Below are 24,377 nucleotides of genomic sequence, written 5' to 3'. Positions count from 1 at the left end.
TGCAAGTCCTTGAAGAAAACATAGGGTCAGCACTTGAGCATATAGGCACAGGCAATAACTTCCTCAATAGGACCCCTAAAGCTCAGGAAATAATGTCAAGTGTTAATAAATGTGAGGGCATTAAATTTAAAAACTTCTGCACAACAAAGGGAATAATTAGGAATGTGAAGAGAGAAGCAACAGAATGAAAGAAAATCTTTGATAGCTACTCTTCTGATAGAGGGTTAATATTCAGAATACATAAATAGCCCAAAAAACTTAGGAACCAAAAAAACAACAAATAGTAAATGGGCAAATGAACAAAACAGACACTTCTCAAAAGAATAAATACACATGTCCAACAAAGAGATGAAAAAAATATACAGCATTTTTAGCAATTAAGGAAATGAAAAACAAAACCACATTGAGACTTCATCTCACTCCAGTCAGAATGGCAGACACAAAGAACACAAAGGATGACAAACGCTGGAGAGGATTGGGGGAAAGGGACACTTTTACACTGCCAGTGGGATTGATATGGAAATCAATATGGAAGTTCCTCAAAAGACTAGGGATGTTCATATATGAATACACCACCAGTGAAACTCCACATCATGTACAACCACAGGAATGGGATCCTAATTAAAATAAGTTGAACTCCATGTATGTATACTATGTCGACGTACACTCCACTGTCATGCATATCTAAAAAGAACAACAACAAAAAGCCCAGGAATGAAATCACCATATGACCCAGTTATAACGCTACCCAATATTTATCCTAAAGAATTAAAGTCAACATACACAGTGATACCTGCATGCCCACATTTATAGCAGCACAAAATTCACAATAACCAAACTATGGAACCAGCCTGGTATCCATCAATAGATGAATGAATCAAGAAAATGTGTTATATAAATATACAATGGAGTTTTCTCACACTATAAGAAGAATGAAGTCATGTCATCTGCAAGAAAATTAATGGAACTTGAGAACATTATGTTAAGCAAAATAAGCCAAACTCAGAAAGCCAAGGATCATATCTTTTCTCTCATATTTGGAAACTAGAGAGCAGAAAAGAAAAGAAAGGGGGGGCATTCATGAAAATTAAAGGGAGATCAGTAGAGTAGAGGAAAGGGCCGGGTGGGGAGGAAACAGGGAAGGAAAGGGGGAATGATATCGGCCAAATTACATTGTTACATTGTATGCATGGGAAAACAAAAAGAAACTTGGTGCTGCTAAAAAGCATGACGGTTTCTCAGACGTCAACCTCCGGATTCAGAGAACGAAGGTATACAGGTTACCATCTGGTGTTATGGTGACATAGCTAAGATTGTATGTTGTTTAATGAGTATGTGGCTAATAATAGTGGAATTCCCTAGTCATTTTTTCTAACCAAATGAACACATAAGCTAAAGTTCATTCCTAATAACTATGCCCTTCACATTCTGTCTGGAAATGAATAACTTAATTTTACTGCTGGGCAAAATAGAAGGTATACAACTAAAATGTCAATAGGTAGCAAAAAACTAAAATTTTTAAAATCCACTCTCCCGTGGTCTCCCTTAAGTCTCAATTATAAGAGCTACTGGATGCCATTGTAAGGAATTATATTGCTACTCACTTCTTTCTGTTTTTTTCCTTTTCAAATAACTTGTGCAAATGTATGTGTGTGTGCATTTCTATTTTGCAAAAAAAAAAATGAGCAAAAGGGTTAGGGATATAGTTCAGTTGGTAGAGTGCTTGCCTCACATACACAAGGCCCTGGGTTTGATCCCGAGCACCACAAAACACACACACAAACACACACACACACACAGACACACACACCCAACCAACAAAAGAAATCGAAGTGCTATTTTTAGCTGCAACTTAAGGTTTCATTTCAACAGGATATATTTAGCATAAACCACCGAAGTTTTGCATCTCTACTAAAAGATGTTAAGGCACATTGTATCAGGTTGGTTGACAGGAAGCATATAATTAATATTTGTTTTCATTTCCAAAAACAATTTCAAAAAAACGCATCAGGTCATATCTCCAAAAGAAAACTGGGCAATTGTCTTTGAAAGTGCAGAGGGTAGTAATGCTCCACTGAAGTTTCCCTGTGGCACATATGTTAACACGGATTCATGTGATGAGAAAGAGCCATGATCTGGAAGACAGTCCCACAGGGTGGGTGTGCAGCCGAAGCAGGAGTCGAGCCCGGGGCACTCATTGGCATTTACCCTCTGTGGATTCCTGATACCTGAAACCACAGCTTGACACGAATTCAGCCTTGGCTATTTTTAGGACAAAGAACTTGAGACTTTACATCAGAGGTTAATTTTAGTGATCGCCTTGAAACAGAGGGAGTGGTAACTCTTTTCCCACTCAAAACACATCATCGGGTTTGGACAAAGTACACGTACCCCGGATGCAAAAAGGAATATAGAGAAATGACGGGGAGGAGGGAAAATGGGAGCATTGTGAGGGCTGGACTTGATCCTTGGCTGAGTTCCACTTGGCCTGTGGCACAGGCTCCCAGATCCAATTTGTTTTACAGCTGCAATAGTGAAAATGTAATAAGACATACCAACATTCCAGGGCAATAGTTTATATTAAAAGACAGAGACAGCATGATTTATGGTTCCCTGTGAGCAGACAAAGCATTTTAAAAAGAGAAACTATTCATCGACCCATGTTTCCCAGACTGCACCCTCGAGCAGTGCAGGCCAAGGAACCTGCGGACCTGATGGGGGTTCTGACTCAGCACTCCCTCCGGGCCAACCTCCAGGGTGTCGGCGCACCCTGCTTCAGCAGCTTGGGGGATGAAATTGTTATTCAGGTTAATCTCCAACTCACCTGTCAAAGAATGGCTTTCCTCCTCCTTGGGGGCTCTTCTCCCACAATAATCTCAAAAATTGTCTTGCTTTCCTTCAGCTAGAATCAAAATTCAGATGTGTCTGCTTGTAGCTAGAGGATAACTACTTGAGTAGCAGTAGTTGTTGGTTATTCCACGAGATCATCTCTATTACACACACACACACACACACACACACACACACACACACACAAACACACACACACATACACACTTCCCAACCCCACTTTCATTATGCTCAAGGTGGCCCTTCCCCAATAGAACTTAGGTTGTTCCATGAGCTCGGGTGACTCAAACAATGCTTTTCTATCTTATCCCACCTTTTCTATTTCCACAGGATGAGATTCCGTTTGGGTCCCCATAGTCAGCTGACCTCCATGAGACTACCCTGACCTATCTGAGACGTTTTGTGTTGGATAACTTGAAAAGAGAAGGAACTAGAATTTCTTTGCCTCTTCCAAGAGGCTCCATAGATCTTGTGCAAATTTCTCACTTCTTCACCACAACCTTTAAGATCCACCTGATAGAATGTTCTATTGCACCCCTTCCTCCAGAACAACGGCTGGCTGTGTGTACCTACCTGCGTGACTACAAGAGGCCACACAAATGGTTCTGCCTAGAAGACAGCCGGCTCCAAGACGACTTGCTGGGCTCACCGTTTGGACCCTGCCAGATGCTTCTTCTAGTTAAATGTTTACAGCCCCTCAGAGCATGATGAAATTCTCCTGAAAATCATTCCCACAGAGTATTAACTGGCTGTAAGTCAGTTGGGATGCTGGGACTGGATGCTCCAGAAATTTCATTTCTGTGGGGTGAGCATCGTGGGGTTCTGTGTGATGTCCTGGTCAGATCCCCGTAGTGGATAGGTGACTCAGAATGCTGGGTGTCCTCCTGCACTCAGATGGCAGTGCCATAGACCTCTGAGTTTGAAACAGTGAGGTTGGTAAGGAACTGGGGGTGACCAACTGTCTGTGGCTAGAGGAGAAGCGAGGCGTTCGGGCTCACCCAGCAGGCTGGACAGACTCCCTAGTTGGAGCCTCCCTCCTTTCCTTCTTCACCTGCAGAGTCAGGGCTTGCCCCTGCCCACATCTCTGATTCAGACTCACTGGGAAGCCTCTTGCTCTCATGAAGGGGTGCCTCCTTCCCACCTTACCCCGAGTCTCCTCAGTGGAATCCCAGCCAGGGGCACATAGCCATTTCCCAGTTCCCTTCAGCAGGCAGAGTGTTTGGTGTGGGAACCTGACATGGGGCCTGGTCCACTGCTCCCTGGCTCTGGTGGCTCTTGGTCTTCTCTCTGCCCTCTTTCCAGGGTCCTGCTGGTCGGTCAGTGAGGGATGTAGTGCCCTAGGTAACTCACTAAAGACGCGAGGGGATGCACTAGCGCAGCTCCCTTCTGGGGAGCTTTAACTGTCACATCACAAGGCAACTTGCCAAAAGCCGTGTCCCAAACTTCACCAAACCAATCACACGCACTGTCCAGGAGTTCATGCTGATGTTCCTGGATTTAATTTTTGAGGTGAGCCCCAACCATAGGCCCTCTTTGGCACGTTTTGCTCCAGAGCAAAGGCAAAATGAGTCTCTCTTTCTCTGGGCAGTCACCAACACATTTAAAACAGCTCCTCACCTCTTGGTTATCACCTCTCTTGACGTGTTCCGCAGGGTGCCTATTTCTCCATGGTCCCATCCAGGGCTGCAAACACCCTAAACACGCTGTTGAACTTGGAGGACTCACTTGGGTTTGGAATTTCATTCCTTACTCACTCTGTGGCCACAGAGCGCCGGATAGAGTGGAGGTCACGGCACACCCACCATCCGGGGCAACATGGAGGGCAGGTTGCATGCCCCCTGCACAGGGGGATTCCCTCAGGTGTCTTGTGAGTACATGCCTTTACTTTACAACCAGGGCCACTCTGTTTAGATCCTCTGCTAATGATTGGAGATAAGGGAAGTGGCCTGGCTCCCCTTCCATTTCGTTCATTATCACATTCTTTAGAGACCTTCTTATCTCTCAAGCTTTTCTAGGCACTGACCAGTGTTGACCCCAACGCTCCACTCCTTCAGTACCTCGGAAGCCACTTGATGCCCATCACAATCTCATATGGTCCCATGTCCTCTGTGCGGCCCTTGATGCAGGATTCCTGAGGCACTCTGCATCCATATCTTACAACAGCAGAACGAAGAGCAAGAACCTATTAGCAAGTATGCTAAGGCATTAAGGAAGCATTCATTTGTTTAGATGACTGCGTTAAAGCATCAGTGATATTGTGTTTTTAGTTCAATGGTCTTGTTTTATCCAAGACCCTTCCATCTCATTTACAGTTGGGTTACCCAGAGAAGTACCTTGTTCTGTAGTCACAGGAGTCCTGAGCAGACCCAACCATCAGTCTGGCTGGCATAATGTGCAACTTCTGTTACCCAGCCCAGGAATAGGTTACTTGCTGCCAATCTATGGAGATTATAGTAGATGTGTAGTAGGTACTGATCTGCTGTTATAAAGCTATGGTATGATCTTGTGTTAGTAAAGCAACCTGCATGGTAGGCCTGCCTGGGCAAGTGTACCAGAATGGTCTATCTGTGCACATTTCAGAGACAGAAAAAGAAGAAACATCTCTGGAATATGTAACTGTCTTAAACTGGTAAGACGTGTCCTTGGAGGGTAGCATCACCTGTACTAGTGAGGGCCAGGTTCCCAACATTGTAGGCTTTACCTGTAAAGGTAGACATTCTCTCTCCCCCACGAGGGGTCAGTTAGGCAAACCACTGGGGGTTACTTATACAGTCCCTGGCCCACTAATGGCTTCAAGGTAATGCCTTGAGCCAGCAACAGTAAGTTGTCACTTCCCAGGCAGTTTTCAGAAAATGGTCAGCGGAAGAGTCCTTTATCTGTAGCTGACGCTGGTGGCCATGGGTGAGATAACAGAAATGACTGCTGGTGTCTGGGTTTCTCCTTTAGAGCAGAAACATCCTTGCTGCCAACCTGTGCTAAACAGGCCTCTCTTTCTAGTTTAACTCCCCTGTATTCTGTGGGGCTGAGCTGAGGAACTAACTCCCGCTAACCTGAATGCACACAGCAGCAGCTGTGCCCCCACTGCAGCGTGATTTTTCCTTCTTGCTTTTCCAAGACTATGTTGGATGCTGCTTCCAACACTGTGGCACCGCTCCTTGCATTTTAAGGGTGTCCCTGTACTCACATGGTGGTTCCCACCCCTCCAATAGGGAAGCCGCCTCCAACTACTTTAAGGCTTGTGGCCAGTCTGGGACATGCCCTGCAGACTCCACGTCCTTTTCCAAATCTGGAGTCAATGAAACACATCCCTGCTTTGCCAGTCCTGTTCTACTCGAGGGCTGCAAATGCCCCGAGCATCCTGTTTTCAGATACCAAAGAAAGAACCTGGAGGACTTAAGAGGTTTAGGCATCTTATTATTTACTCCTTGGCAATGGCAGACAGAGATACAATGAAACCAAACTGTGCCTCCAAGCTGGAGGAATATGTAGGACAGGTGGCATGCCCACTACACAGGTGGGTCTCCTCAGGTGTTTTGTGAGCACATCTCTTCACTTCAGAACCAGGGTCACTGCTCTCCTTAAGATAAGGGAAATGGCCAGCTAGCTCCCCCCATTTCCTTTGTTGTCACATTCTTGAGAGGCCTTCTTATCTCCCTGCAAGTTTTCTTTGGCACTGCCTAAGGAGCAACTCAAACCTATCTGTAAGATAGGGAAAGTTAATTTGTATAAAGGGCTTAAAAATCTGCCTGGCTCAGGTGAGCTCTTAGTAAATAGAAGTTATTGTTATGGGAATCATGCATCCTTAGTTTACTTTATATCCAGACCTGGGTCCCTACTACATTACAAATGAAGGAAGGGACTGGAGCCCTTCTGAATGAGCTGGGAAAGGTAAGGGCAAAGTATAGATAGTCTCTAACTTATGATGATTCAACTTACAATGGTTCAGCTTTATGATGGTGTGAAATCAATAACCATTTAGTAAAAACCACACCTCAAGTTTTGAATTTGGACTTTTTTTCTGGGCTAGTGATACACAGTATGATCCTCTCCCCTGATGCTGGGCAGTGACAGGGAGCTGTAGCTCCCAGTCAGCACTGTAACCACAGGTGGGGACCAATACTCGTCAGTGTACACAGTGTGTTTAATGAGGTTGCAACTACATTGTAAGTGGAGCAGCATCTGTAGAGTGTTGACTTCAGAAACCAGGGATGGATTCCTGGATTCTAAGGTCATAGCAAGAACTGCTGCGTTTCCCTGCTGGGGAGCTCATGGCTAGCTCAGTTTTTCCCAGCCCCGATTGCATATCAGAGTCACCTGGGAAGCTGTCAAACAGTGCAGAATAAGGAGACCATTGCCTTAGACCAGTTAAATTCAAAACTCAAGGGTAAATCAGGCATGGGGTTTTTTTAAATGTTCCCCGTGTGATTTAAAGGTACAACAAGGTGTGCAAACTATCAACTGCAATTATAATTATCAGTTATTTTAATTAATAATGATTAATTATTAGGGCTTTTCCACCCTCTATGTATTAACTTCACAATAGGTAATAATTGTCTCAATCATTTTTGTTTTGCTGCTAATTCTTAATAAAGAGTTTTGGTATGTTATTAGATTCTCTCACTAGAACGTAATTCTATGCAATAGTGATTTACTGTATCTCGTAGGTTTATTTTCTTTAAGGGAAATAGTATATGTGTAAGGATGTGGGATGTGGTCTCCATTAGTCAGGTAGGGTCCTTACACTTAGATAAATGAGGTTCCTTGATATTTTGTAGATCATGTGAATCCAAACATAGACAACAATGACAAAAAGGTCTCTTCTTTTAAGGGATGGCGTGACACTGTTCTTTTCTCATCTGAGCATGAATACAAGGTTGGGTGCCCAGTTACATTCTAGTACAGTGGGATCATTTTGGAATTCAAATAGATGAGCTGAGGCACTTTTCGCTGTTCTTTCCATTGAGTTCATGTCACGTTCATGTCCAACCCTGTTGTCCAGGGTGTCACTCAAGGTGGTGTGTGCCTTCTTGGCCCATTAGCTTCCGTCTTCAGACATGTTTCATCAAGGCAGCCTGTTACGTGTTCAACTCCAGGGCTTTTGCCATTCCTCCCAAACAACTGCAACAGGAATCATTTTGACTTTTGTTCAATTTTCCGATTTACCTTTGTTTCTTATATTGTCTCTTCTCATCAGTACTTTAAAAACTTGCACTGTTTTTGTATTTATTAGACATGATTAAGGATGTTCATAATACTCTTAAAAATGAAGAAAGACTGCTTGTAAACAGTGCATCAATCAAGGTAGAAGTGACTGGTCACAACCAGTAAAGCTATTTTTTAGATACAGGCAAAGTTTGTTTTGATTTGTTTTGTTTTTCATAGATTTGGTATTATGTTGGAATGCACAAAACTTAGAAAATTGAATGAAACTTATGGGAAGAGGAGTTTATTTAATTGAATGAAATAAAACAGGTTTCATAATTCCCAGTATATGTGGTTTCCAAACACTAGATACTAAGGCACCTGTCTCTAGATGTAATCATTTGGTCACTTACTTTGGAGGTAGGGGATGGTTCAGTAAGCAGCACCCCTTACTGTATGAACCAACACAGAAATAAGACAAGAGTCAGCATAATGAGAATAAAACATCACTGTTATTTCTGATATGACTGGTGAAACACCTGGCTTCCATTCATGGGCAAGCAGAGCCTCTAATATTGAGTCTTAGATTGAGACTTGCCTACCTGGTCACAAAAAGGATTGGGTCACTTTGGCTGCCTGAACCTCTTATAGCAGAGTGAATGAGCTTTTTGAACAGTTAAGAAGAAGGAGGAGGAGAAGGAGAAGAGGAGGAGCAGGAGGAGGAGCAGGAGGAGTCCTGGTGAGTGGTACTAAGCTGCTTACTACCTAGCTCACTAATCATCAGCACCCCTTCTCCACAGGAAAGGCAGGGAGTATTTTACTAGCAGAGGTGCCGCCTGCATGTGGAAGAAAATATCAAGAATGGAAAAGAGGTTTCCCAGCCATGAGTCAAGTACTTTATCTTAATTCCTACAGCAAAACAATCATATTGGTTGAGTGTCTACTAGTGCCCACTGGATGGCATTCCCTCTTCTAGGTGCTGGGGATACAGGGCTCAATTAGGAAGGAGGTAGCTTACCTCTGTACCTGGACATTCGCCGTGAGTCACCACTCTTACCTCCTCCAATCCCAGCCCTACCAGATCTGTTTTAAGTAAAATTTGGATGTTTTGCATATTGTGGATTTTTTTCCACTCATTTTGAATTTTTAAAAATACTGTATTAAAATATTATTTATCTTGATTACCAGGCTTTTTGGCCCTTTCTTAAATCGTGCACTTGAAGTGATTGTCTTCATGCCTTATCCAGCCCTAGTTTTAAAATAAGTTAGTAAATAAATTAATAAGAAACTTGTCATTACTTAAATGATTATCATATGTATTTTCTAATGTGTACTATGTGCACTAAGAAACAGGGTATGCTATAGGAAGAGACTGGGTGGGTAATTTGGTCAGGAAAAACATCTAACTGGATGCTCTTTAGACATATCATGAAGGATTCACTTAAGGGACAGTTTGGAGATAAGCTTATAAAGTCTTTAAGGTGGAAATGCAGCTGAAAATTTCAAGGAACACACACACACACACACACACATAAAGGCTATTTTGTGCTGGGCACAGTGGCCCACACCTGTAATTCTAGCACCTTAGAAGGCTGAAGCAGGAGGACTGAGAGTTCAAAGCCAGCCTCAGCAACTTATCAAGGCCTTGTTCCAAAACAAAAAAATAGAAAGGGCTGGGGATTTGACTCAGTGGTTAAGTGCCTTGTGTTCAATCCCTAGTACCCAAACAAAACAAACAAACAAAAAGGCTATTATGGTGTAAGTGTTAGAGATAGGACAGGGGAGTAGTATTTAATTGGAAAGAGTTGCTGAAAGCTTCCAAATTTCAATGCTTTCTAAGCTGGGATAAGGATTTGAATTTTACTCCAGATACACAGATAGCAATTGAATAATTTTTAAGCAGGAGATCAAAATGACCTTTTTTCTTTCTTCTTTTATTTTTATTTTTTTAGTACTGGGGATTGAACCTAGGGGCACCTGCCACAGATCTTCACCCCACCTTTTTAATTTAAGACTAGATCTTGTTAAGTTGCCCATGCTGGCCTCAAACTGGTGATCCTCCCAACTCAAGTCACTGGAATTACAGGTTTGTGTCACAGTACCTGGCTCTGTTTGGTCTTTTAAATACTTCTGCCTGGCTATTGTGTCACTGATGAATAACAGGCATGGACAGCAACACAAGTAGGATCAGGGAGCATTTTCAATGTTCCCAGTGAAAGATGGTGGGTTGTGGGGAGGGGGTATGAAAGATGGTGGAATGAGACAGACATCATTATCCTATGCACATGTATGATTACATGAATGGTGTGAATCTACATCGTGCACAACCAGAGAAACAAAAAGGTGCACCCCATTTGTGTAGAATGAATCAAAATGCAATCTGTAAAAAAAGAGACAATGGTGGGTTGGACTAGGGTGATTATAGTGAAGATGGAGAAAGAGCAGCAGATCCCACAACTACTTAAGATTGTTGAGGGCTGGAGTTGTGGCTCAATAATAGAGCACTCGCCTAGCATGTGTGAGGCACTCGGTTTGATTATCAGCACCACTTTAAAAAAAATGAATAAAATAAAGATACTGTATTCATCTACAGTTAAAAGTATTTTTAAATAATAATAATTTTTTAAAAAAGATTTTTTGATTGGATTTGATGGGTTATAGAGGATGAGAAAAAGAGAAGAACCAGGGGTCATTTCAAGTATCTTAACTTGAGCAACCTGGTTGATGGTGGTGCTGTTTACTGAAATGAAAAGCCTAGAAAATGGGGGATTAAGAGGCAAGCGTGCAATGAGATTTTTAATTTTGTGTATGTTGTCGAGATGCATGTTGGATACATGTTGAGGAAGCAACTGGCATGAATTAAGGGGAGGAGGGACAAGGCTGAAGACAGAGATGTGAGCTTCATCAGTGCCTTGAGAAAAATTACAGGAGTTGATGGATATAATGACCTGGAGAGAGAGCACAGATGGAAAGTCTGGGGATGCAGCCTCCGGAGCAGCTGTTGAAATAGGAGAAGGGATGGAGGCCAAGGGAGAGGAGCAAGGAGACCTTGTTAGCCAGAGAAGAATGTGACTTCAGAGTGGGATGCAGACATGCAACGGGAACTAAGAGGTCGAGAAAGAGTCAGGGCAGAGAAGCAACAAACAGCATGGGTAACAGGGCTCACTGGCGACTTGGGAAAAGTGATCTTTTGGTGTGATGGGGTAGGTTAGAGAGAGCGCGGAGAGCAAGGCTGTCGAGACAGTTAGGGTTGCCATTTTATCAATGAAGAAACTGGGGCTGAGCGTTGCAGACTAACTCACCGCGGTCAAAGCCTCGGGGCTCAGACCCTCGACCCAGAGGAACCAGAGGGCGGGCCGGGCGCGGAAGAAGCCCGGGCGCACTCGCGCTCCCGCGGGGCGGTACTAGCAGGAAAGCCCGCCCTCTCTCCGCAGCCGCGGCCGGCGCGCCCGGCTGCGGCTGCGCGGACCCAGCGCGCGGCGGGGGCGGGGCGGGCGAGGGCGCGCGGGCCGGCGGGGGCGGGAACGCGGAGGGCGCTGGGGCTTCTGCGCGGGGGCGCTGGCCGAGTCGGGGGCGGGGCCGGCCGTGAGAGTGCGGGGCGTGCGGTTGACAGGTGCTCTGGGCAGCCGCTCGGGCCAGGGGCCGCGGCCAGCGAGGCGGCGCGAGGCCTGAGGGGAGGCGACGCGGCGGCGGCGATGCTGGAGACCCTGCGCGAGCGGCTGCTGAGCGTGCAGCAGGATTTCGCCTCCGGGTGGGTATACAGTAGGCGACCCAAAGGGACCCGGGGGCGCCGGGGCCGGGCGGCGCGGGACTGCGGCCCCGGACGGCCGGCCTGCCCGCCTCCCCGCCCCGCCCCTCCCGGCCCGGTCGAGGAAAGTAACGAACTCGCCGGCGTCCGGGTCCCCAGAGGCACAAAGTAACTTCGGTCCCGCGGGCAGCCGACTCGCGCCCGGGCTCGCACGGCGACATCCCCTCGCCTCACGCCCGGCCCGGGAGCGGCGTCACGTGAGAGGCGAGCGCGCCGCCCCGCTTCCGCCCGCCGGGACGCAGCCCGCGACCCCCGCCCCAGGGCGGCCGGGACACCTGCGGGCTCCCGGGCGGGGCCGCCGCCGCTGCCCAGCTGCCTTTGGCTGGCTGGCCCCCTTCCCTCGCGCCATTACGCCTGGTGAGGGACCTGGGCGAGGAGAGCGAGCGACCGCGGCAGTGCTACCAGGACCGGAGTTAAGAGCGCGGAGCCACAGCTCCGCAACCTGCCCGGACGCGCCTGGGGACGCCCCCGCCACGCCCAGGTGGCACCGGATTCCGGCCAAACCAGAGTCGGGACGGAGGTGCTGCTGGGCCCCCAGGTGATTCCACGGCCGCCAAGCCTGGGACCGTGAGCGGGCTCGGGCGGCGGGGCGCTCGTCCCGCCTCTGCCAGTTACCGTAGTTCTGCGAGTGACCCCAGCTGTCCTGCCTCTTTGTCCTGCTTCCGCGACTGTGAAAGGGGAACTCTGAGGGCCCTTATCTCAAGGGAAATGAATGACCGCGTATAACGGGCGCTGTCACTGTTATCTGTGCTTAAGTCATTTTAACTTTCATTACTTTAGAAGAGGTGCCACTTGCATAAAGGGTCTGACGCCTTGACCTTACGAAGCCTTTTGGAGAAGTGCGGAATGCGAGGGCGTCTCCAGCCTGTGTTTAAGTTCCTAAGGGGAAAGGTGTTCGACTTTTCATCCCCTGTGGCACACTAACAGCTTGGGGAATACGTGAGCACTTAACCCCATTTATAAAGCGGTTTTGATGATTTAGTTCCTTGTTCTTAAGAATAGTGTGGATGCACAGGAAGTCATTCCTGTGGGTGTACTTGCGGTGCTTCCATACTTTTCTCCCTGTTAATTTAGAAGAAGTAACTTCAGAGTGTAACTTTCAACATTTTTAGAAAGATGCTTTAGTGGCCTGCTTGTTGCGTGAGAATGGCCATAGATAAACTCACCTGGGTAGCTCTTGTTCTCCTTGCTTCAAGAAATTCCTAGATGGCATAGTAATTCCTCTTCTAGTAGTTGCTACAACTCTCTGGGCCTTATGGTTGCCTTAGAACCGGTTCATGCTGAGGACCTTTGCTTAAGAAGTTTCTTGCTTAGGAATTTGGACTCTGAACTGCCAAGGTGCAAACAGTCCCCGAAGTTTAGGGTTCTGTTATGGAGAGGGCTTGAGGGAGTCTGGTTGGAACTCCTTGGAAACTGACTTCACTTCTTGAAGATGCCATAACATGGGTCCCATTTAGCATTAGTTATCCTTAGAAGGTTTCATTCTATGCAGGTCCTTTGTTGGCTTCTCTTTGCACAGGTCACTCTTAGCAGATACCCCTCCCCATTGTCAGTGTGTGCTATTAACCTGTTAATTAACTAGGAAATGACCCGTCTTCAGGTGATGTCTCTCTTAACAGTTGACCCACAACTCTCAGCGCAGATGTACTTTTTTGAGGCCTCAATTTCCTATATGATTTTTACTAAGGAAGCAAAAAGAAACATCCATCTTTGTAAATTCTTCCATTTTTAGCTTGAGATCAGCCTATTTTACATATTTGAATACCTTTGCTTTAACAAGAAAAGATGAAATTAAACCCCGTATAGATGTTTGTTGTATGGAGGCACTAAGGGATTTGATTCAGAGATAAGAAACAAGGCAGTTGCCTTCCAAAACTATCCAGTTGGACCTGGCATTCCTGTAGGAACATTGAATGCTGAGCAAGTGTTTAGTAGATGGCAACTGCCTTCTGAAATAATTGAAAACATCCAGTTTCACAGTGCCCCAGGCTATCAGCAGATGACCTTGTGATTTTGTGGGCTTCTTCAGCTACCAGAACAGCCTTTATTCAGCTCTTCTGCTCATTTTCAATTTATGAAAATTCATATATCCAGAGCTTAACTCTAGGCAAATTTACTCCTGTTTTTTAGTGACTTTTCTTTTTTTTTTAAGAACAGGTATTTACCACCCTAAGATTCCATCTCACCCCAATTAGAATGGCGATTATCAAGAATACGAACAACAACAGGTGTTGGCAAGGATGTGGGGAGATAGGTACACTCATACATTGCTGGTGGGGCTGCAAATTAGTGCAGCCACTCTGGAAAGCAGTGTGGAGATTCCTTAGAAAACTTGGAATGGACCCTCCATTTGACCCAGCTATCCCACTCCTTGGCCTATACCCAAAGGACTTAAAATCAGCATACTACAGAGATACAGCCACATCAATGTTCATAGCTGCTCAATTCACAATAGCCAGACTGTGGAACCAACCTAGATGCCCTTCAATTGATGAGTGGATAAAGAAACTGTGGTATGTATATACAGTGGAATATTACTCAGCCATAAAGAATGATAAAATCATGGCATTTGCAGGCAAATGGATGAAATTGGAGAATATCATGCTAAGTGAGATAAGCCAATCTCAAAAAGCCAAAGGACAAATGATATCGCTAATAAGTGGATGATGACACATAATGGGGGGAGGGAAGGGTTAGTGTTAGGGTTAGAGTTAGGGTTAGGGAGGGGGGCAAGTATGGAGGAAGGAAGGACTGTATAGAGGGAAAAGGGGGTGGGAGGGGTGGGGGGAAGGGAAAAAATAACAGAATGAATCAAACAACATTACTCTATGTAAATTTATGATTACACAAATGGTACACCTTTACTCCATGTACAAACAGAGAAACAACATGTATCCCATTGGTTTACAATAAAATAAAAAAAAAAAGAACAGGTATTTATTAGCCTCTTAAGAGAATGTCACAGTAGTTAAAGCATGTCCAGTGAACACAGTGAATTTCTATATTCCATTCAGACTTATGAAAAATACACTTTATGAGTGTGATTTTTAAAAGTCAGGGTAGACATTATTGATGTCTACAGGACTCAAGATTATCTGCGAACTTGTGGCTTTATTATGTATTTTTGCAGTGCTGGAGATTGAACCTGAGTCCTTGAACATACTGTACATACACTACTGCTAAGCTATAATACCCAGCCGCTTAAACTTTTTTAGTAAATTTTTTTCATAGTAACAATTATCTCTATATTAAGACAAACCAATTATTGTAATTATATCATGTTCTTTCTGCCCTAAGTGGATGGGGGTGCCAGCCAAAAGAGCCTGGAACTGGAGGGCTTTGGTTCTGGGCCTCATGTGGAGATCTTTCTCATCACTGAGTCTTTAATTTAGCTCAGAATTCTTGGATCCCTTTGGAGGGTTTACATAGGACATCCTTTTTCGGGGGGCGGGGGAGTTGTTAAACTCTCAGAGCAGCTTCTGGGTATACAGACACACACAATTCAGATCCACTAGAATCTTTGATTTTCACCTCTTGAGTAGGTCTTAGGACTGAGGTATCCCAGCATGTGGAGAGATTTTGCATACCTCTTCAGGGAACTGAAAATCATGTGCTGAAGAATCCTAGCTGTCTCTAACAGGCAGGTTCTTCCAGTTTGTATGGTCTGGGTTCTCCTGATTAGGAATTTAAAATCTGTTTTTTGTTGCAACGAGGCAGTAAGTGTTTCCCCCTCAAAGCCGCTTTGCCCCTCTCCTCCATCCCTGCGCAGTGTCCTCATTCTCTCTTCTTCCATCCTGTAGTGTCAAAACAAAGGAGGATCCAGTAATTTGCAGTGTGGTGAAATGGTGAAGTTTTACCTGAAATTTCAACTTTTCTAGGATTTCTCTTTCTTAATAAGGAGAAAAAAATAGTGTTTAACCTGATTCAATAAATATTTACTGAGTTCCTAAGTGTCAGACATAAGGTTAAGCAAAGTGTCCTTTTCCATAGAAGCTTTAAAAAGGTTTGAGAGCCCATTTACTCAGTTTTGCTTAGTCTTTACTAAGCAGTATCTGTATATTGGACCAGATCCTGGGGCTGCCAAGCTGACTGAAACAGTCCCTACCCTCTGGATACATTAAACTAGTGGTAATGTAAAGCAAACTGAACTGCACGTTAAAGGTACAAGTGGTGAATATGTGAGCCCAGCAGAAAGAGTCTTTAATTTGGATGCATTTACAGAAGGCTTCAAAGAGGAAGTGGCTTCCAAACTGGGCCTTGAAGAATGGGGAGAGATTGTGATAGATTTGGGTAAAGGTATTTCAGAGGTAAAACAGGAAAGGAAATTCATTGCCTGATAATCTTTAATGCTTTGCTTAGTTAATTTGTCAACTACTTATTGAGTGCTTACTTTGTGGCAGGCAGTGTTCAAGGTGCTGAAGACATGACCCAGAACCACCAGACAGAAATGAGGTCCCTGCTCATTGTAGTTGCAGGAGGCAGAGTGTCTGGAAGATCCTAAGTACTTGGCTAAAAACCAGTCTAAGGGAAAGGGATCTGTTTGTATTTCCAGAAGAGTATTGCTGCATTTCTGGAACAATTACTTAGGTGGTGTAATAAGATTAGGGATGGGGAGATTAGGCTTTAATTATGGGCCAGGTAAAAGATGATGAGGCAGTGCTGGTAGAAATTTAGGAGACAGAAGGAATGTGACAGGCAGTGGTTGAATTTGTCAGCAGCGAGATGTGGGAGATGAAAAAGGCACAGAAATTGAGAGTGTTGGTTTTGGAGTATCGTAGATGAATGATGACATGCACCAACATAAAGGAATAAGAACAGGTTTGGGAGAAGGAGCAGTTGAAGGTGAATTTGTTGTGCAGTAGTAGTTGGAAATTGACATGCTCAGAAGTGGCTAGAACTGAAGCTTGGTGTACTTGGGATTAATTATGGTAAAGACTCCCTTTTTTGAGTCTGTGGACCTTCTGTGAATTTCTCAGGCTTTGGAGCTTAGGGGTCATTTTCACCTTGCAGCATGATTAATGCTTTTGCTTATTCCCTGATCTTGTTAGAGAAAAAGAGTGAAGGAATTGATAAATATTAGTGTGAAAAATATTAGACTGGATTTGGATTTCTAAATAGAATTTAAAGTTAGGATGATGGAAGCAGAACTGAGTATTATGGCAAAATATGCTGATCCATTTTCTGGCGTTTTAAAGCAGTCATCTTCACCTTTCCTAATAGACGATGAAGTAGATGAGTTGGAAACAGGCCAATGAAATGCCATCCAGGTCACCCCATGCAGTGGAGTCAGCTCAGCAAATCTGCTTATCACTCCTCGAGTCATGCTGTTTAGTTTTTCTAACTTTTTTTCTGAGCAGTTTTGCATATCACCTCCATCATTTAGTAAGAGGCCTCCATTTTAGCCTTTTCTCCAAAGTCTGAGGAAGTAAATATGCTGGTGTCAAATTAAAGCAAGTCTTTAGAGACATCTAAAAATAAAATTATTGAACTGATCTGGATGAATTTGAAGTTGAGTGCTTTGAACTTCAAAATGTGCATTAGTTGACATTAGTAGAAAATAATTGTTAGGTGGCTCTCAAGTCTATTGGTATACTCATGGAGGAGCACTTGAGTGAGACTGGGCCACGGAAAGAAAACCTTTTATAGAAACTGATGCATTAGGCGCCTCAGCCTTTATTTCACCCTGGCCCTGTTACATACACAGGTTCTCAGCTTTCTTGATGATGATAATCTTTTTATTATACCTTTCACTTGAATTAGCTCTATAGTTTCTCCAGATGCCACCAAGGTCATGTATGGATTTGTATTTTATTCTTGGCAAGTTTTTATGGTTGAGTATAATACTACCATTTTACATTTAAGGAAGCGGGAGTATTCCCCCTGGATCAGTATTTCCTTCCCAGTGTGTCATGACACCGTGAGACATTAAATAGACTTAGTGAGTGTTTTCCAGCGCAGGATTAGTGTGAGAAATTTTAAGTAGAGTTATTGTAAAATAAAGTGGTAGACTATTTTCATTTCCCTTCCAGTTTTCAAGGATGGCTCTTACAAAGGACCTATTTGCTTTTTTACTTTACTAAATATATCTAATCGTATTTTTTTCACCTTAAGGATAGTGATTGTATCTATCAAAATGTATAAATGTATTCTACTGTCATGTACAACAAATTGGAACAAATTTTTAATTAAAAATTAAAGAAAAAGGATAGTGATTGTAATCTTGCATATTTTTCTCTCCTGAACTTTTGTTACTGTTTCCAACTTCCCTATAATTTTTGTTTTCTTCAACAGTTTTCTGTTTTTGGCACACTGATGATTTAGTTGGAAAAGGTGTGGTGAGAAAAGATGAATATATAAAAGACTATTTTGGTTGTTGAAAATTTTTAATAAAGTTTCAGACATACAAAAGAGAGTAACACAATGACTTCCATATATCCATTACACAGATTTAGTAATTTTCAACTATTGCCACATTTGCTTTACCTCTCCGTTTATGTATAGTCTGTTATACCTCCATACATCAGTTTGCTTTACTTAAAAAAATACATAAGTGCAATACCAGTATAATTTCTAACAAAATTAACACTAGTTCCTCCATATAACCAGTTATCCAGTCCGTAATCAGATTTCCTTGGTTCTTAGAGAGGTCTCTTTACAGCTGGTCTGTTCAAAGTCAGATCAGATAAGCTCCGCAGGTTACATTTAGTTAGAGACCTGTATTTGAAGCAGACCTTGTTGGGAGCCAAGGGGAGCTCTTGGTGGCCTGAAGCAACTTCATTTCTAGCTCCCTACAACTCTTCTCTTTTCCCTTTCTTCCAGATCATGTTTTCCTTTTTTGGGGGGAGGAGGAAAATATCCCACACTTTGCATATAACAATTGAGAAATTGAAAGTTTATTTTAAAAATAAATATATGAAAGATCACCCTGGAGATTAACTAGATAATATGGTTAGAGTGGTCCAGAGAGTACCTTAGTGATCCCTTTTACATCTCAAAGTATCCACTCAGGTCACTAAAAATATCTTAGACTCATTTTCAAGGTGATGCACTGCCGTGTAACTACCCTAGGATAATTCTACCTGAGTTGTCTCAACTAAATGCCTTTCTTGAATTTTGAAGTAGAAATGGTAAAGCATAACTATAAAAATACCTCTGTCAGTTCTAGTTTAATCTTTGTGTAAGCCAGATTTACTAGTTTTTAAAATAAACTTAGAAATTTTGTTTCTCTGGGACAGATGTAATTTCCTTGACTCATCTAGAGAAATAACCAAATCAGTTTTGTACTAAAGAGATGACTTATTTTTGGGGGCATCATAGAGAAATCTAATATATCTAATATATTCTATGATTTCTAAAATCATAGAATAAAATGTACAAAATTGTCATACAGATTTGTTTTAAAAAATACATTTGATTAGAAATCCCCTTCTTGTGCTTGACCAGGCATTATTGACAAAAAGATGAATCTTGTGTCAGGGCTTGCATGTAGAGTTGGGCAGATTGCATACTGTACAATGTAACTGTGAGGTATGTATGTAAGAGTTAGCTTGTGTATTAGGACAGGTCCTGACTGATGTCAGTAAAGCATCCTAAGGAAGGAGCACCTATTTCTATGTTTTTGCAGAGGCTTTCAGGGGTTAGCAGTGGTACTGTGGGCTATTTCAGTTTCCTGTTTTGAAATGAATATTTGTTGAAGTAATTAAGGACATGTACAGCAGTATCTCATTTTATAAGAGATTATTTCATAATTTAGCACTTGTTAATTGGCAATTCAGTTATCTGGAGTAGAGTCTATAGCCAAAAGAAAGTGAAACTGAAAATGTACAGTCTGAACATCATATTTCATATTTAGAAGAGCCTGCTAATTTTGTATGTGTAGTTCTAGCCATGTTTGTTTTGTTTTCTAGCTCATTTAAAAACAGCACGTAAAGGGGAGGAGGCTGCAGGAGCTAGGTAGTTAGCAGAAGCAGTGCAGAATCCTGAAACCAGCTGACCAAGAATAAAGGCAGAAACTTTAGGAAAAATAGACACAAAAGCCCAAACACAAACCACCATCGATTGGTTCCGATTAGAAATGAAGATGAATTCCTAGCTCAGAAGCGTCTGAAGGAAGTACTGTGTTGCCCCAGAATGCAGCCAGGTGTTCGTAAAAACAAACTGGAGTTATCAAAAAATGGTAAATGGGTTTGCCAAATCTTCTTTAATGAAAGGAGTTATTTTAGAAAGCTTTTATCAACTGAAATTTCAATAGTACAGGTACTTAAGATAACTGAGTGCTGCCTTGTTTATGAATATTTATCTTACCTCTTGAATTCACCTATGTGAATCACTACTTTTTTCTAGTGATACCAGATAAATTAAGATTTCTCTGATCACATTTAGGAAATCTTTGTTTCTAACAAAGGGATTTGGTAAAAGCAAGAATATAAAAATTGCTACTGATTTTGCATTTGTGATTATCTCACATACAGTAAGAATACTCAAATATTTGTTGCCTATACAGGTGCTTAATTTTTGCTTAAAAAAAAAAAAAAAAAAAAAAAAAAGCCTGTCCCACCTAAAATTGTAACAGCTCTGACGATTTGTTGTTGAAAGTCTCTTGACCTGTAAAAATATATTTTGTGCTTGTCAAATTCTAGGCTAAAGACTTTGAGTGACAAGTCAAAAGAAGCGAAAGTAAAAAGCAAACCCAGGTAAGCTTGGGCTGAGGTTCTAGTTTACCATGACTTGAATTGCATACTGCTTTTGGTTGTATTCATAATAGTAAAACTACTTTGTGTTTTAGATCTGTTGCATGCATCAGCTACAAAAGAATTTATTCTTTCTAACTTTTCTAACAGGAAAGTTTTCTGATAAAATTGTGAAATGGTTGAAAAATGGTAAAATATGATTGTTTCACTCTGCGACAATCCATAGCTATTGTTTGATCACAAGTAATTTGTATATTAAGAGCAAAGTAAAAGTTCTGCATTATTGTAAACCTTATTAATAATGAAATAGGATGTGACAAATGAATCTTTTTAGCTATTCCCTGTTTTATATGAAAACACTGGTATTGTGCCCTGTTTTTCATTTTTTTAGTAAAGCATATGCCCAGATTTATTTTCTACCTTGAGAGCTGAGGTTCCATCTTGTGTATTTATTCTCTTTGTGTAGTGTTCTGTTAAAATGTTTATTGTATTGTTTGCTAAAAACAATCTCCTTGGGACAAAGTGACAGTTTGATGTATTGCAGTACATTAACTCTAAAGTAATATATTTTCCTAAAAGATTAGATAAATTTTCAGTGGTTTTAAAATATCTTACATTACAATTGATAGTGTCAGAATTCTTGTATATAATTTTCTTTTCAAGATTCAATGTTGATAAAATTTAAGATTCTTTTTCAGATTCTGTGTTAATAAAATGTTTCTTTTGGCAGGTCTGTTCCCTACTTGCCAAAGTACTCTGCTGGACTGGAATTACTTAGCAGGTAAATGTTTTCTTGTAGAGAGGAAGGTTACACTTCTGTTGTTTAAAATAACTTCATAATTTTATAGATAAAAACATTAAAATACCTAAACAGTACCTTAATATAGTGATTGGAGGTTATTATTTTTTTTCTTTGAGGCTTTTACTTTTTACTGGCTAATACAAAGGACTGACTTTGACATAACCTTATTGTGTTTGCTAGCAATAGTTTGCAATATATAGTCACTATCTCTGTGGTTTCTTAACAGAAAAACTTGATTCTGAATTTGAGTCCTCAATCAGGTCTTACTTTGATTCTTAATTTCATACCATTTATTTTCTAATCTGTTCCTGTTGACATGCAGACATAATAAAACACATGATTTTCTTAGAAGTGACACCAAAAGCATAAGCAACAGAAGAAAAATAGATTGGACATAATCAAAATTAAACACTTGTGCTTCAAAGAACACCATTAAGAAAGTGGAACAACCACCCACAGAATGGAGAGAAAATGTTTGCAGTCATTTATCTGATGAAGGACTGTATCCAGAACATATAAAGAATTTTGAAAATGCAACAATAAAAAGACAACTCAGTGAAGAAATAGACAAAGAATTTGAACAGACATTTCTCCAAAGAGAGATACAAATGGCCAACAAGAACCTGAAAAGATACTCAACCTTACTAGTCCGCAGAGAAATGCAAATCACGATCACAGTGAAGTACCACATCATACTCATTAGCATCTCTATATTAAAAAAGATAGGCTATATCAAGTGTTGGCCAGGATCTGAGGGAATTAGCAACCTTATGCATTGCTGGTTGACTTGTAAAATTATGCAGCCACTTTGGAAAATAGTTTTGTATTTTCTTTAAAAGTTATGTATAAAATTAACATATGACCCAGCAATTTCACTTCAAGAGAATTGAAAATATATATCCACATAAAAACTTGTATCCAAATGTGCATAGTACTAGTATTCATAATAGCCAAAAATAGAAAATAAATGTCCGTTAACTGATTAATGCATAAACAAAATGTATATCCACATAATACAATATTATTCTGCCACAAAAAAGAAATGAAATATATGCTGTGTTATGGGTAAAACTTAAAAGCATTATGCTATGTGAAAGGAACCAGTATAGATAGCCACATATTGTATGATTTCCTTTATATGGAATGTCCAAGAGACAAATGCATAGAGACAAAAAGTAGATTAGTGTTTAATAGGGCTTCTAGGGAATTGGGTAGTGATACTAGTGGGTACGGGTGATGAAAATATTTTGAATTTAGTGTGATCATTGCACAGCTTTGCGAATATACTAAAAACTGCTAAATTATGCACTTTAAAAAGGTATACTTGATGGTTATCAATTATACCAAAGCTACTATATAAAATAAGTACACTATTTGAGAATGTTATGTGATGTTCTATACTTTGCATCATGTCATCTGACAGATATGGTAAAGATGCACACAGTAGAGCATAGCTACTTTTCCTCATCCGTATTCATTTCTATACCATCAACTGTACCTGCATTTCCCCTTTAAACCCAGATCCTTGCACTTGCTAGGCACACATTCTACCACTGAGTTTCACCCCCAGCCCTGTTACTTGAAATTCAGCACCCGGTCTTTCTCAGGGATGTTTAATGTTAGTTTTTTGGTTTTATTTTTTCCCTTGAAAGGGCCATATTTTCCTGTTTTTGCATACGTTTCCCCAGGGTCTGCCGTTTTGTTTTTTATCGTGGTAGTGCCTGTGTGCTGTTTTTCAGCCTGCTGTGGAAACGTAAGGTTTCCTCAGGTCTTCTCTGAACTTACATCTTTCACTGGTCATGTGGGGTGACTTTCTAAATTTCCCTGTATCTGTGGTTGCTTTTGAATGTCTTAGTCATTAAATGTCTGATTCCCAAAGAGGAAAAAGAGAATGAAAAGGCACAAAAACCAGGTGCTGGACTTTCAAATCTGCTGAAAAGTCTCTGTAGCAGGAACAGGAAGGATTTGTAATAATGGTTACCACTGTATCTGCATCTCCCTGATCAGAGTAGCAATTAGTGATCAGAATATGGATCCCCAGTAATTGGAGGATGGGGTCCTCATTGCCGACCTGGCTCCCACAGTCTGCATAAGAGCTGCTTTAGGAGCAAGTGTTTGGCTGCCTGCCCTGGGGCTGAGTTTGGGGGATAGATAGCTGCTGCTGTGCTGAGAGCTGAAATTGAACAAAATTAATCTGTTTTCCATCCAAGCTTTCCCCTAGAAATTGCAAGCCTTTAGTAGAAGCCAGTTTCAAATAGTTTCATCAGACAGGTTCTGTCAGTACAGCTGTGACCCAGGGGAGAAGACAGATTCCTGGTGTTCCCCTTCTGGCATCTTCTCTGACCTCTAAATCATAACTTAGACAGTGTAGTATGTAACAGTTAAAAGTTAGTCTCCTTAATTAGTGCTTTGTCTACCTTAGAAGGTAATTATTTGTGTTTATGTTGATTTTCCTGATTATATTGTGAATTCTTCCACTAGTTCTGTAGTATATAAAGTATTACTAGAAAAATGAATTTTGCATTAGCAGTGTGGTTTCTTCTCTATTTTTCCATCATTGATTTGCAATTTTAAAGACATTTGAAAGCATGAAAATTGAAGGCTTATATCCAGGGTCTTTATAACAAGGCCACCCATCTGTTGAAAGTGACTAGATGGGGATGACTTTCAAAACCGCATGGTATGTGTAAGACCTGCTGGGTAGACTTCTGTGAGCAATCTAATAGGAATGAAATTTTAAAACTGCTGATTGGCAGCTGAGGCCCATGCAAGGTTAGATAGTATGTCTCTGTAATGGTTTGTATACCTTTCTATAACAGTGCTCAGTAGCATAGGAGGGGAGCAGAAAAAAATGACTGGTTAGGTTAATCTGTATTATTTTTTAGGGAATATCAAACACAGGAGGAAAAGTCAAGAACCAGGTGCCAAACTGTTGGACATGAGGGAGGGTGATATAATGGTAAAGAGGGTGTGGGAAGCAGAAATACAACAGCAGGGAAAGGAGATGGTAGGAAAAGAATGATTGATCTGGAGTTTAAGTGGCAGGCAATGATTAATTTGCTCTTTTTTCATTAATTGGCAAAAA

The 24,377-nt window shown here is 41.8% G+C and overlaps 1 protein-coding gene across 2 annotated transcripts in view; it reads left to right on the top strand.

The window, feature by feature from the left end:
• The first annotated feature begins 11,588 nt into the window (after positions 1-11,588).
• DTNBP1 (dystrobrevin binding protein 1) overlaps positions 11,589-24,377 on the top strand; it is a 124,026-nt gene continuing 111,237 nt past the window's right edge. Inside the window, exons 1-4 of one of the 2 annotated variants that reach the window (XM_079147074.1) lie at positions 11,589-11,743; positions 20,440-20,493; positions 21,221-21,271; positions 24,178-24,213. In XM_079147074.1, coding sequence (XP_079003200.1) covers positions 11,688-11,743; positions 20,440-20,493; positions 21,221-21,271; positions 24,178-24,213 — 197 coding nt within the window. In that variant the 5' untranslated portion in view covers positions 11,589-11,687. The remainder of the gene's footprint in view (positions 11,744-20,439; positions 20,494-21,220; positions 21,272-24,177; positions 24,214-24,377) is intronic. The other variant, XM_079147075.1, reaches the window with a different exon arrangement.

The sequence above is a fragment of the Sciurus vulgaris genome (genome assembly GCF_902686455.1).
Source record: "Sciurus vulgaris genome assembly, chromosome: 7".
In the NCBI taxonomy this organism is placed as follows: Eukaryota; Metazoa; Chordata; class Mammalia; order Rodentia; family Sciuridae; genus Sciurus; species Sciurus vulgaris.
The sequence above is the reverse complement of the archived record's forward strand: the minus strand, read 5'-3'. Positions and strand labels throughout refer to the sequence as shown.